This window comes from Mya arenaria, chromosome 7, assembly GCF_026914265.1.
Source record: "Mya arenaria isolate MELC-2E11 chromosome 7, ASM2691426v1".
Lineage (NCBI taxonomy): Eukaryota > Metazoa > Mollusca > Bivalvia > Myida > Myidae > Mya > Mya arenaria.
In genome coordinates, this window is record NC_069128.1 from 64,478,265 (window position 1) to 64,492,645 (window position 14,381).

General features: G+C 33.0%; 1 protein-coding gene across 2 annotated transcripts in view; it reads right to left on the reverse strand.

Moving 5' to 3' along the window:
* Positions 1–2,187: 2,187 nt before the first annotated feature.
* LOC128240635 (lysM and putative peptidoglycan-binding domain-containing protein 1-like) overlaps positions 2,188–14,381 on the reverse strand; it is a 31,877-nt gene continuing 19,683 nt past the window's right edge. The window contains exon 3 of one of the 2 annotated variants that reach the window (XM_052957345.1): positions 2,188–6,716. In XM_052957345.1, the coding sequence (XP_052813305.1) occupies positions 6,518–6,716 (199 nt within the window). In that variant the 3' untranslated portion in view covers positions 2,188–6,517. The remainder of the gene's footprint in view (positions 6,717–14,381) is intronic. The other variant, XM_052957347.1, reaches the window with a different exon arrangement.

The following is a 14,381-nucleotide window of genomic DNA, read 5'->3' on the forward strand; positions in this document are numbered from 1 at the left end:
CATTGACCAACATGTTTAGGCTATTCTCACTATCATAGCTCCACGTAGGAACTAGGGGCATTGACCAACATGTTGAGGCTACTCTCACTGGCGTTGCTCCATGTACGAACTAGGGGCATTGACCAACATGTTGAGGCTACTCTCACTGGCGTTGCTCCTCGTACGAACGAGGGACATTGACCAACATGTTGAGGCTATTCTAACTAGCATAGCTCCACGTAGGAACTAGAGGCATTGACCATTATGTTAAGGGCTTCTCTTACTGGCGTAGCTCCACGTAAGAACTAGGGGCATGAACCAACATGTCAAGGGCTTTTCTTACTGGCGTAGGTCCACGAAGAAACTATGGGCGTTGACCAACTTGCTAAGTTTACTCTCAGTGGCGTAGTTCAACGTAGGGAGCAGGAGAATTGACCAACATGTAAAGGCTACTCTCACTAGCGTAGCTTAACATAGGGAGTAGGGGCATTGACTTAAATGTTCAGGGCTACTTTCACCTGCGTAGCTAAACGTAGGGAGTAGGGGCATTGACTTAAATGTTCAGGGCTACTTTCACTGGCGTAGCTTAACGTAGGAAGTAGGGGTATTGACCAAAATGTTCAGGGCTACTTTCACTGGCGTAGCTCTACGTAGGAAGTAAGGGTATTGACCAAAATTTTCAGGGCTACTCTCACTGGCGTAGTTCAACGTAGGGAGTAGGGGTATTGACCAAAATGTTCAGGGCTTCTTTCACTAGCGTAGCTCAACGTAGAAATTAGGGGCATTGACCAACATGTTTAGGGCTATTTTCATTAACGTGACTCCACATAGCGACTAGTGGCATTGACCAAGATATTTAGGGCTACTAACACTTGTATGTCACCACGTAGGAACTTAAGGCAATGACCAACATATTTAGGGCTCCCTCACTGGCGTATATTCACGTAGAATCAAGGGGCATTAGAACATGTTTTGGGCTACTTTCACTGGCGTGCCTCCACATAGGTACATAGGGACATTGACCTACATGTTTATGGCTACTTTCATTGGCGTGCCTCCGAATAAGAACTAGGAGCACGGACCAACATGTTAAGGACTACTTTCATTGGTGTGCCTCCACGTAGGAACTAGGGACATTGAACAACTTGTTCAGGGCTACTTTAATTGGCGGGCCGCCACGTAGGACATAGGGGCATTGGCCAACATGTTCAGTGCTACGTTCATTGGCGTGCCTCAAAGTAGGAAACAGGGGTATTGACCAACAAGTTGAGGCTACTTTCACTGGTGTAACTCCACATATGGACCAGGGGCATTAACCAACATGTTAAGGCTACTCTCACTGGCGTAGCTCAACGTAGAAAGAAAGGGCATTGACCAACATGTTAAAGCTACTCCCACTGGCGTAGCTCAACGTAGAAAAAAGGGCATTGACCAACATGTTAAGGCTACTCTCACTGGCGTAGCTCAACGTAGGAAGTAGAGGCATTAACTAACATGTGAAGGCTACTCTCACTGGCGTAGCTCAACGTAGAAAGAAAGGGCATTGACAAACATGTTAAAGCTACTCTCACTGGCGTAGCTCAACGTAGAAAGTAGAGGCATTGGTCAACATGTTTAGGCTACTCTCACTGGCGTAGCTCAACGTAGGAAGTAGAGGCATTGGTCAACATGTTTAGGCTATTCTCACTGGCGTAGCTCAACGAAGGGAGTATGTTCATTGACCAACATGTAAAGGCTACTCTCACTGGCGTAGCTCAACGAAGGGAGTAGGAGCATTGACCAACATGTTAAAGCTACTCTCACTGGCGTAGCTCAACGAAGGGAGTAGAGGTATTGACCAACATGTGAAGGCTACTCTCACTGGTGTAGCTTAACGAAGGGAGTAGGGGCATTGACCAACATGTGAAGGCGACTCTCATTGACCATCATGTGAAGGCTACTCCCACTGTTGCAGCTCACCGAAGGGAGTAGTGGCATTGACCATAATGTTTAAGGCTACTCACATTCGACAGGTATTCTTTAAATACCAAACATGTGTCAATTTACTTTTAAATCCCTCCATGCATGACAAAGTTACAGCACAGACACAAGCAACTGCACCCTAACTGATAATGATTAAGCTCTAAGTGTGACCTTGAATGTTGGGTTAAGTCGAGAATCTTGCACACGACACATCGCCTGTATGTTCCACATTTATTTTGAAATCCAACCGTGCATGACAAAGTTACAGCCTAGACACAGAACACCGACAAACAGATGCACACACGGACAGACAATGTGATTTGGATATGCCCACATTCCATAAAATTAAAAGGGACATCAAGAATGTAAAGCAAGTTCAAGCCATGTGGCATACTGACTTCCTCAAAAGGGACTCATAAACATAACTAGATGAACCCATGCCCATGGTGACTTCCCTTAAAGGGATTTATAAACATATCTTGTATAGCCCATACCCATGTGGCATATTGATTTCACCATAAAAGGAATAATAAAAATAACTAGATGAACCAATATCAAGATAGCCTTCCAAGATGACTTCCTAGAAAGGGAACATTAAACATAACTAGCTAATAGATTAACCCAATGTCCACATGGCATAATGACTTCCTAGAAAGGGAATAACAAACATAATATGGATAAACTTATATCTATGTGGCATATTGCCTTCATAGAAAGAGATTTATAAACATAGCTTATTTAACCCAATGTCCATATGGCATATTGCCTTCCTAGAAAGTGATTTTTAAACATAGCTAGATTAACCCAATGTCCATATGGCATATTGCCTTCCTAGAAAGGGATTTATAAACATAGCTAGATTAACCTAATGTCCATATGGCATATTGCCTTTCTAGAAAGGGATTTATAAACATAATATAGATAAATTCATATCCATGTTTCATATTGCCTTCCTAGAAAGGGATTTATTAACATAGCTAGATTAACACAATTCCAATATGGTATATTGACTTCCTAGAAAGGGATTTATAAACATAATATAGATGAATTCATATCCATTTGGCATATTGCCTTCCTAGAATTGGAATTATTAACATAACTAGTTTAATCTATATCTTTGTGGCATATTGACTTAGTCGAAAGGGAATTAAACATAACTCTATAAACTCAAAGTATTTGCATGCAGTTTTTATGTATCACAAATCATATTGCAATTATATTTACAAAACATAACTGTGGTTCAACTAATTGTATGTAATAAAGTTTATACATGAGAAATAAAAAAGCGTTTATTGCATTGATAAATTCCTATTTTAAAACTTGAGGGTGGTTTATATTTTCATATATCAAAATGAACAGAGACCATCAAGGCCATATAAAAGAATCGTTTGGCAAAGTGGCAAAAGTACTGCAAAATTTCAAAATATCCTTACACTGACAAATCACCCTTTTATTTCTTTCAACATGAAAACTAATACCGAATAACAAATATCATGTACATGTATGTGATCTCACTCATGAAGCATCTTAAGTGAGGATTTTATATTTTCCTAATAATGCAGGACGTCCTAAACTTCATAATTCCCCATTAAGGTTATATATCTCACGGCGCCTTAAGTAGAATAATAGGACCCATCTTACCAAAGATTCTAGAAAAATTGGACTCATCTGTAATAATGTGTTTTGAGTGTAAAAGTAGTTATAATCATAGCCATCCATGTTTTATGTCTTTTATCATCATCATACTTGTAATTGTAGGCATAAATAGAAACTGGTTTTGAGTTACCTGTAAGTAGTTGTTTTTGTGTGTGTTTTTTTTCATTTGAACAAACTTAATTTGACTTTGCAAGAAAAATTGTATTTGTTACATGACAAAATATATAAAATAAATACTTGATCTTGGAAAGTTTGCCTTAAATGTAGGTTTGTAAGATGGCCCCAGAATTCTGAACTTTAGTGTTCAGTCATATTGACAATCTTTATAGGGATGCATTCACGTTTAAAAGAGACTCATTCATTTTCTAAAGCATTAGACATTGACAAAAATTAATATGAAAATTAATATGAAATGTGAATAAATTATAATAATAATGTGATAGCAAATTAGATTTATAAAACTGTTATAAAACTGTTGAAATGTGTAGCTGCCATCTGTTGCAATATGTTTGGCGATGAATGAAAGTAAAATAACAAAGACGAAAAAATTGTTGCCAACAAAATACCTGTGAATGAGTCCCTTAAAAATATCTTAGTCCTGTAAAAAAAGATCTTAGTGCCTTAAAAAAAATCTGAGTCCCTTATTTTTTTAAGTCCCTTCAAAAATATCTTCAATAATTATTAGAACTTGACAATGATTCAATTTCTGTTTTGATTTATTTTAAATGAACATTTTTTTTTCTGAAATTATTATAAAACAAACATGACTGACGTTATACATAATAAACCATCTAATCCATGCCACATTCTACTTTATTTACAAAACAATGCCAACATAACACAGGATAAGATGGAGATTGTTCACTCAGTGGTTTCTCTGATGCCTTTATACAGCAACCCTTATTCTATCACTTCAATATTTATTCCTTGTTTTCACCCACAGGAGGCAGAAACATATTATTTCTTTCTTTTTTTTATACATATTATTTCTTATTTTTTTTAGACTATACTGTATATAAAGGGAACATAGGCTAGAGATTATAAAAATAATAGTTTCCCAGATGTCTTAATACTCAGCCCCTATTCCATCACCTGTTTATGCCTTGTTTTCATCAACAGGAGGCATTGTTTTTTTATCAGATTTATTTGTTTCTGCCCCCTGCGGTTTTCATCAATGGTGAAATGACTGAAATCAATAAGGCAATTTTTTTCTCATTTTGGTTTGTACACTAAAGAAGAAGGGCAACGGGAGAAATGAATAATTCAAATAGACTGGTTAAATAACATGTGTTTAATAAACTAAACAACCACAACTTGAATATATTATTTTAAGCTATTTTTTATACAAGAGTGCGGTACTTACAAATACCTATTTACAATTTATACAAAGAATGTATATAAGTAATACAATCATACCCTGTAAATCAAGGTTTCTAAGTATATTAAACATAATTATCACAACTAAAAATCAATTAAGGCAATCAACCAATCAATTTGTTTGGTATATTTCATAATTTCGGTCAAACAATTTTGATTTCGGTTGCTAGTGTGACCATATTGGTGTTTATATCATTTGCAAAGGTTCCATAAGCTGAAAATATTTAAAGGAAAGGTTTTTGAGAAAATTATTTTCGTACAAATATCATATGGGCTCATAATATATGAATTAGATACCTACTATGGGTTGAATATCTTAACTTTTTAAGTAACGTATTATCAAAGCAAACACAAGTAGCACAACTCAAAAACACATGGGATCTAAGTATATACAGCCTATATGAAACCCCTGGTTGGATCAACTATGAGGGCGTCCAATGTTTGATTCAGGAAGTGATGACATAAACCCTAATGACACTTTCCTTATTCCTTATAACAATACAGATATCTGCCTTTAAACAAAACAAAAAACAACTACATATATATAATGTCATAACAATTACAATCAGGGTCTCTTATCTGTATTACAAGTTGAATTTCATTTGGGTACAATAACATTCCAAAGAAGGATGATTTTCAATGCATGGGATATAAGCTTGCAGGCAAAAAAACACAAATAACTAATAAATCTACTAGTTCTGTGAACATCCATCAGATAAATATATAATACAAACTTTAAGTATCAACCATAATACATGTACATTGGGATTTAAGTATATTGGCATACATATCACAACTAATACCTTTAAGTAAGACAGGAACATATGAGATTATCTTGGATTTTGTATATGTACATACCAACATACATATACATAAGAATGAACTTTTTCAATAATTTGAATTAAATCTTGCAGAGGTTGTTCATATTTAGGTGGCAATTCCTTGATTTTTGATCACTTTTTTAGACAAAGATAAATGCATAAAATAATCAACAAATTAAAAGAAAATAATCATTTAATTGTTGTTTGTGCTGATGTCAAAATAGCTGTGTTTGTATCTGTATGTCAGTTGTTCATGACTTTTACTATACCAGTTTGATGCATTTACACAAAACACTATTAAATTTTTCCGATTAACGTGTTAACATTTCCCAATTTACGTGTCAACATTTCCCATTTTACGTGTTAACATTTCCTCATTTATGCCCAATTTATGTTTTAACATAAATTTCCCAATAATTTAAAAAAACGTGTTAACACAAAATTCCAGGCCTCTACTAAATATTTGCGGAAAAAGCTCTGAGCTAGTATTCATAAAACATTTTAAGTCATTCCTTAAAAGTTCCTAGACAAATTCAAAGAGATAATTGTACCTGTTTGTTAAACATAAAAGTAAGGATTTTCAATTAAATCAATGAAAACAAAGTAACTTAAGTTAGGAAATAACTTATAGATGTTTTATGAATAGCGGCCTTGATTAATCAACATACATATCACAACTTAAACAGTCGTTCTTAAGTAGCACAAATAAACACAAACTAGTATCACAACTCAAAAAGATTATCATAAGCCATTTCCGAGCGTTTCACGGCCGACTGCACCTTTGATGAGCGAGTGTTTGATCTGATGACCAGCACGGGACTGTCCGGTTCGCCTGTTGAGAACTTCCTGGGTGGGGTATGGGAAACCTTGTTATAGTCGGAGTGTCTCCGTGGGATCAACTCGCTAAGGTTGGCATCACGACTGGAAGAGAAGAGCATGTTTATAAGTAAGTAAACAAGGTAACCATATTCTCGGTATTCTTGAAGTGATCATTTTAGTTTCAGTCGTTCCATGACAAAACCTGTCTTCGTGACTACAACTTAGAAAGGCTTACGTTACTCCTATTTTCATATGAGGTAATGAAAGCCTTACATGGAGTCTTCAATTTAGAAATAAGAACATCATTTATGCTTCCTGGTTTCCATCATTCTTTTGAGTCCAAAAATTCGATAAAAATATAACCAAACAAAATCCATCAAATTTGAGAATTTTTTATTCTGAAAATTTAACACTTAAGTGGTTTTAGATCATTAAGTAACATAATTTAACATCATCATCCTATTTGTGTGAAAGCTTAGACAAATAAAATTCAGATATTTGTTTTATGCTTGTATTAAATCTATAACTATTGGCCTTGATCCTTGTGCCTTTAAACTGGTTCAATGTTAGGTTATTAAGGTTGGCCCTGTAGTTTTCACTGTTTTATTGGAACATACCATTAAAGGGACACGATCACACTTCACTAAATCAGACAAGGAAAAAATAATTTCATGAGAAATTCCAAGAAATTGTTTGATTCAATGATGAAACACCATCAAAAGTTGAAAAAGGAGCTCTTATGTTGATATATATATTATAAATATGTACAGAAAATAGTCTATTTTGCCAAAAAGCAATTGCAATACTAATGAACATGGAATCATGTTAGGCTTGGTTCTACAACACTGGTTTTAAACGAGTGTCTTCCTGAACTTTGGTATTTATTATAAGTAAGTTTAAGTAATTCAGTCTGAACAAAGTTTAAGAACAATCATTGCTAACATATTAAATCTGTGACAGAGTCTCTTTAATATACCTTTGCGCAAGCTTAAAAACAGTTCATTAAATGCAATAATGTGCCTAGCTCTTGGTGAATGACTGTACATAATCATTTAAAGAGTTTTATATCATTGTATTCGTTTAGGCATCAATTGACCCTCAAAAGACCAGCAGATAATTGCGTAAAACAGGTTAATTCTTTGATTTGGTTAGCGGAAATGTATTACGGTATGTTAAATGTTAATATTATATTAATTAGGAAATATTCAATGAAATAATTCAAATGTGCAAACTAACCAAAAGATAACCTGTAAACAACATATAATTTTTTTATACAACTCGTTGACTGGGCCCAATTGTTTAAAACTAGATAAGTTAAATTTTGGTTAGTTAGCACATTCAAGCAATTTAATTGATCATCAGTCATTATTGGATAAATATTGACCAATCAATAAACCTATCAGTCTGTACAATAAAAATAATAGTGTGTAAGTGTGATAAAATATTGCTTGCATTTTGTTGCATAAGTACCCTAACATACACATCTTAAACCTGTCACTAAATGCTTATTTTTCGTTTTCGATAAGCTCTTAGTTATATGACGGGTAAATATACAGTATGCATGCGTGTACATATTGAATGCAAAATTTGAAAGGTTGGTTCAATCATTATAACCAATCATTTGTAAATAATCATACAACTATATAATATGTATAAGTAATGTACTTTTTGAACATGTATTATTTATATTATTAACTACATTGTATGCCATGTCACTTATATCATATGTTAAATCACTGAAAAGTGGAATAAAAGAGAATATGATAAGATATGGGAGTAGACTTCTTTCATAGATATGTCCTAATGCCTTAAAAAAAGTTATAATATTCATCTTAAAGATGGATATAAGACTGTGAAAGAAACACACAGAAGGAGTTTTCAATAACTTAATAATAAGTTTATAACAACAAGTTTTGTGATGGAACAGCTCATTATTATTAATATTATTACTAAATATTATATTGTCATGTTATATAATATAGAGATTAAACAAAAAATTACTGTGAATGAAATCCATGTTAAGAAGGGATGTATCAATGAATGAAAGAAAACTAAAACTACAATACTAATGCAAAATAAAAGCAAAGATAACACATATGATGCAACGTCGTCAGCGAAATTCATTGTCTTCACAGTGATGGAAAAAGTGACGTTTTTGCAAGTTTTTGTGCCTGACTTCCTAACCAGGCAATCACATTTTTTTAGTATATTTTCAAAAAGGTTATTTAATTTGTTATTGTTATAAGCTTGTTCTTTAATCCTATATCTTTGTGAAAATTGATCTTTGTTGTTAACCTGAATTCCTCAACATAACGCATTTTCGCAGACGACCTTACATACGAACACTATAAGTACATATAAGAAACCGTTGCATGATACAAAATATTTTACATTTCTAGATAGAGTATATTGACACTGGTTAAAATAATTAGTATGTAGTTAAAGGCCTCCAGCTCAAAATACAAGATGATATATGATCTGTTTTATGGTGAAGTGATATTAGTATTACACAGTTAATAAACTTAAATATTTGTATAATGGCATTAGTGTTTAAATATTGCTTTAGAGAGAGAGTAATAATCTCTTAGTTAAAAGGATTCAAATATGAACTTGGCAAAGTTGTAAATGATAGAATATCTAATCTGCAGAATACTTTTTTGTTGCCAATAATATTGTTCATTAAGTTTTGTCAAAAATGTTCATTAGAAATATGTTGATTCAACTAATTGATGTTTTAAGGATATGTTATTGTCCAAACTTTTTTTCTAAGGTATGAACGATTCAATTAACAAAGACCAACACATTAAAAAAGGATGACTTGTCCAATGTCCATTTATACTGAAATTTGAGTTATTATACGGCGTTGCAAAGTGTTACTCATACTCGACCCGTAATCTACAGATCAATTGGTTCATACTCAAATGTAGTTTGATCCCTAAAAATTATGCTTTGCAACTGTGAAAATATATCAGAGGCTTTTGTCACCTTATTCGCATTTAAACTTATTGACTCGACGCGGGGGGACAGGACGGGGGTATTAAATATAGAAATGAACAAGGTGTGTGATAAGCTTATATAGCGGGGCATAGTGAAAGTATTGCTGGGCATAGTGAAAATATCGCAGGGCATAGTGAAAATATTGTGCGGGCATAGTGAAAATATCGCGGGGCATAGTGAAAATATTGCGCGGGGCATAGTGAAAATATTGCGGGGCATAGTGAAAAATAGATTAAGAAGATAAAGTCTGTGGTAAGGAAAAATTGCAGCACTTAGCAAAACCCACAAAAACGCGTGGTTGGTAGTGTATTTTGAAACTGTTGTTGGATATAAGTAGTGCCTATAAAGTGTTCAATATTTCATGTTGATTAATTCTGTGGACATTAAAAATACCAGGATCAGTGAAGATACTTTGTGATCTTTTAGATTTTGTACATTATTCTTTATTCTAGGTATGTTTGAATTTAAGAATTACCCTTTGGACAATTCTTTGGTAAAACTGTAAGTTAATAAAAGCTGTTGTTGTTTAAAGTTTGTTGCTAAGGTTTTTCTTTCTTTGCTGTGTTCACTACAATACCAAAGTCAATACAGAACAACTATATAGAGTCCAAAACAAACTTCTCAAAGACATGACAATTAAACAAATATATCAAATCTACTGGTGTAATAAGAAATTCTATGAAAAGCCTTACATACATGGTAATTTAGATCCATTGTGTCCATTGTGGACAATAAAGTCAATCAGTTTAATATAAAAGTTATTGCATAATTTTGTTACAAGTTGTAGCAACGAATTTCAATTTATTTACTTGGAGATTGAAGGAAGGAAAGTCACCATTACGTACTAATTTCAATGGCTCAAGTAGAAGATATGAACACTTTTTTGTTAAATGTCCAGCTTTGACAAAATTTGGACAACTGAGATATATGACATTTTAACAGATGTGGATTAATACAGAGAGAAATAAAAATAATAGATATATAGTTTTTGGTTAAAAAAATGACCAAAAACCATATAATAGTACTGTAAACATAGTTTTAAGTCAGATTGCCTATTGTATTAAGAAGACCTACTTTATTTGTGAAAGGAGATCCAAACCAATAAATATTATGTACCATTTATATATGATTTGATAGTTATTCAAACTGATTTGAAAGATATCGTCAATCACTGTGTATCGGACACACGTCCCCCCCCCCCCCCACAGAATTCCCATAAATAAAATGCCTGCATCTTATATATAGTACTAAGCTTTTGAGGGTTTTTCAAAGCCATTTCAGGCCGAAATATGTTTGTTTACATTTCACTTCAAAGGGACACAACTCACTTTGATTAGTGGATTTAGTTATAACGGCAGTAGAAAATTGGGTACGGTTAGCATCAGCAAGCGCTAACAAATAAAAGCAGTTATTCTAAAGTAAAAGAAAGTCTATACTTGAAATTGAACAATTTTGTAAACTTATATTTACAATTTAAGCAACTTTTCAAAACATTTTCTATTCAGCCCGATTGTATAACTGTTTATCTTTACTGTTAATTGTATATATTGTATGTATTTTTTCCCCTTTATTAAAGCTGCACTCTCACAGATATACCATTTTTACACCTTTTTTTATTTTTTGTTTTGGAAAATGCAAATTTTAGCATGAATATCTGCAAACCAATGATATAAGATTGCTGACAAAAAATCAGATCGTAGATTTCCATAATTCTGTTTGAAAATTAATGTTTTATGGCTTAAACCGTTACTAACATATATTTTTGAACTTGAATATAAAAATGTGCAATCTACCTAAGTTATTGTTAGCGGTCTTATATAACTGATTGCCTTGGTTTTTCGCAAAAATTGGCTCATTCCAAGACAACTGAAAAAAGTTGTCAAAACATTCAATCTGTGAGCAATTTTGTAGCTTTAAAATAAACAGGTTGTCATGAACTGAAAATTAAAAAAAGTAAAAAAAATCAAAATGAACAAAAATTAACTGATAACATCAAACAGAAGAAGCACACAAATTACAAACATGAATCACCCTTTGCCAGTATTCATTAAACATCACAAGTTATCTTCTATCTCAAATACAACCGGTAGTTGTTTTTTTTAATTGTAATCACCAAATTAAAACAGGTGTAAGCGTTTTCTTTAACACAAAAATATAAATTATAAGGAAAATGAAGTCCTTCAGAAATAATACAGCAATTGTTTCCTTAGTGACCAGTTAAATACTTATCTTGACCAGTTAATACTCATCTTAGGAAAATGAATTCCTCGTATGAGCAGTTGAATTCTTTTCTTAAGGAAACAGATTTAAGTTAGGAGATGACATAAATTTTTATGAATACTGGACCAACAAGACCGAATGCTGAACAACATTGACACAGCTAAGCTAAAATATAATGAACATAACATATAGATATAAAACAAACAAATGTAAATTATCTTATTCTTATGAATGATTCAAAGGAAACATAGAATTAAGTCTTTAAAATTATGTTTGTTATTTAATTTAAAGAAGAGAGTTCACCATAAGAAAACTTTTCATATGAATGCAAAGTGATTTGTATATGGAACACCTTCATTCTCTATCTACATTAAACCAGAAGCATAAATAAGGCAGATACATCTCTATTTAATAGTTAGATGACGTTAATTAATATCTAAATGATTAAGAATGGGCAGAGTGAGCATTGCGAACAAACCCTTCTTAATCATAAGGATTTATTTCAGTTCATCTAACTGACTTACTGGTCTTAATGTAAACCATTGTTGTCTATGGTCATTATGTTAACTGTTGTTGTCTATGGTCTTTATGTAAACCATTGTTGTCTATGGTCACTATGTAAACCATTGTTGTCTATGGTCTTTATGTTAACTGTTGTTGTCTATGGTCTTTATGTAAACCATTGTTGTCTATGGTCATTATGTAAACCATTGTTGTCTATGGTCTTTATGTTAAACCGTTGTTGTCTATGGTCTTTATGTAAACCACTGTTGTCTATGGTCTTTATGTTAACCATTGTTGTCTATGGTCTTTATGTAAACCATTGTTGTCTATGGTCATTATGTAAACCATTGTTGTCTATGGTCTTTATGTAAACTGTTGTTGTCTATGGTCTTTATGTAAACCATTGTTGTCTATGGTCATTATGTAAACCATTGTTGTCTATGGTCTTTATGTTAACCGTTGTTGTCTATGGTCTTTATGTAAACCATTGTTGTCTATGGTCTTTATGTTAACCATTGTTGTCTATGGTCTTTATGTAAACCATTGTTGTCTATGGTCATTATGTAAACCATTGTTGTCTATGGTCTTTATGTTAACTGTTGTTGTCTATGGTCTTTATGTAAACCAATGTTGTCTATGGTCATTATGTAAACCATTGTTGTCTATGGTCTTTATGTTAACCGTTGTTGTCTATGGTTGTTATGTTAAGCATTGTTGTCTATGGTCTTTATGTTAAACCAATGTTGTCTATGGTCTTTATGTTAACCATTGTTGTCTATGGTCTTTATGTTAACCATTGTTGTCTATGGTCTTTAAGTTTAAACCATTGTTGTCTATGGCCTTTATGTTAACCATTGTTGTCTATGGTCTTTATGTAAACCATTGTTGTCTATGGTCATTATGTAAACCATTGTTGTCTATGGCCTTAATGTTAAGCATTGCTGTCTATGGTTGTTATGTTAAACCATTGTTGTCTATGGTCTTTATGTTAAACCATTGTTGTCTATGGTCTTTATGTTAACCATTGTTGTCTATGGTCTTTATGTTAACCGTTGTTGTCTATGGTCTTTATGTTAACCATTGTTGTCTATGGTCTTTATGTAAACCATTGTTGTCTATGGTCATTATGTAAACCATTGTTGTCTATGGTCTTTATGTAAACCATTGTTGTCTATGGTCATTATGTAAACCATTGTTGTCTATGGTCTTTATGTTAAGCATTGTTGTCTATGGTCTTTATGTTAAGCATTGTTGTCTATGGTCTTTATGTTAAGCATTGTTGTTTATGGTCTTTATGTTAAGTATTGTTGTCTATGGTCTTTATGTTAAACCATTGTTGTCTATGGTCTTTATGTTTTAACCATTGTTGTCTATGGTCTTTATGTTAAACCATTGTTGTCTATGGTCTTCGTGTTAACCATTGTTTTCTATGGTCTTTATGTTAAACCATTGTTGTCTATGGTCTTTATGTTAAACCATTGTTGTCTATGGTCTTCCTGTTAACCATTGTTGTCTATGGTCTTTATGTTAAACCGTTGTTGTCTATGGTCTTTATGTTAAACCATTGTTGTCTATGGTCTTTATGTTAACCATTGTTGTCTATGGTCTTTATGTTAACCATTGTTGTCTATGGTCTTTATGTTAACCGTTGTTGTCTATGGTCTTTATGTTAAACCATTGTTGTCTATGGTCTTTATGTTAAACCATTGTTGTCTATGGTCTTTATGTTAAACCAATGTTGTCTATGGTCTTTATGTTAAACCATTGTTGTCTATGGTCTTTATGTTAACCGTTGTTGTCTATGGTCTTTATGTTAAACCATTGTTGTCTATGGTCTTTATGTTAAACCATTGTTGTCTATGGTCTTCCTGTTAACCATTGTTGTCTATGGTCTTTATGTTAAACCATTGTTGTCTATGGTCTTTATGTTAAACCATTGTTGTCTATGGTCTTCCTGTTAACCATTGTTGTCTATGGTCTTTATGTTAAACCATTGTTGTCTATGGTCTTTATGTTAAACCATTGTTGTCTATGGTCTTTATGTTA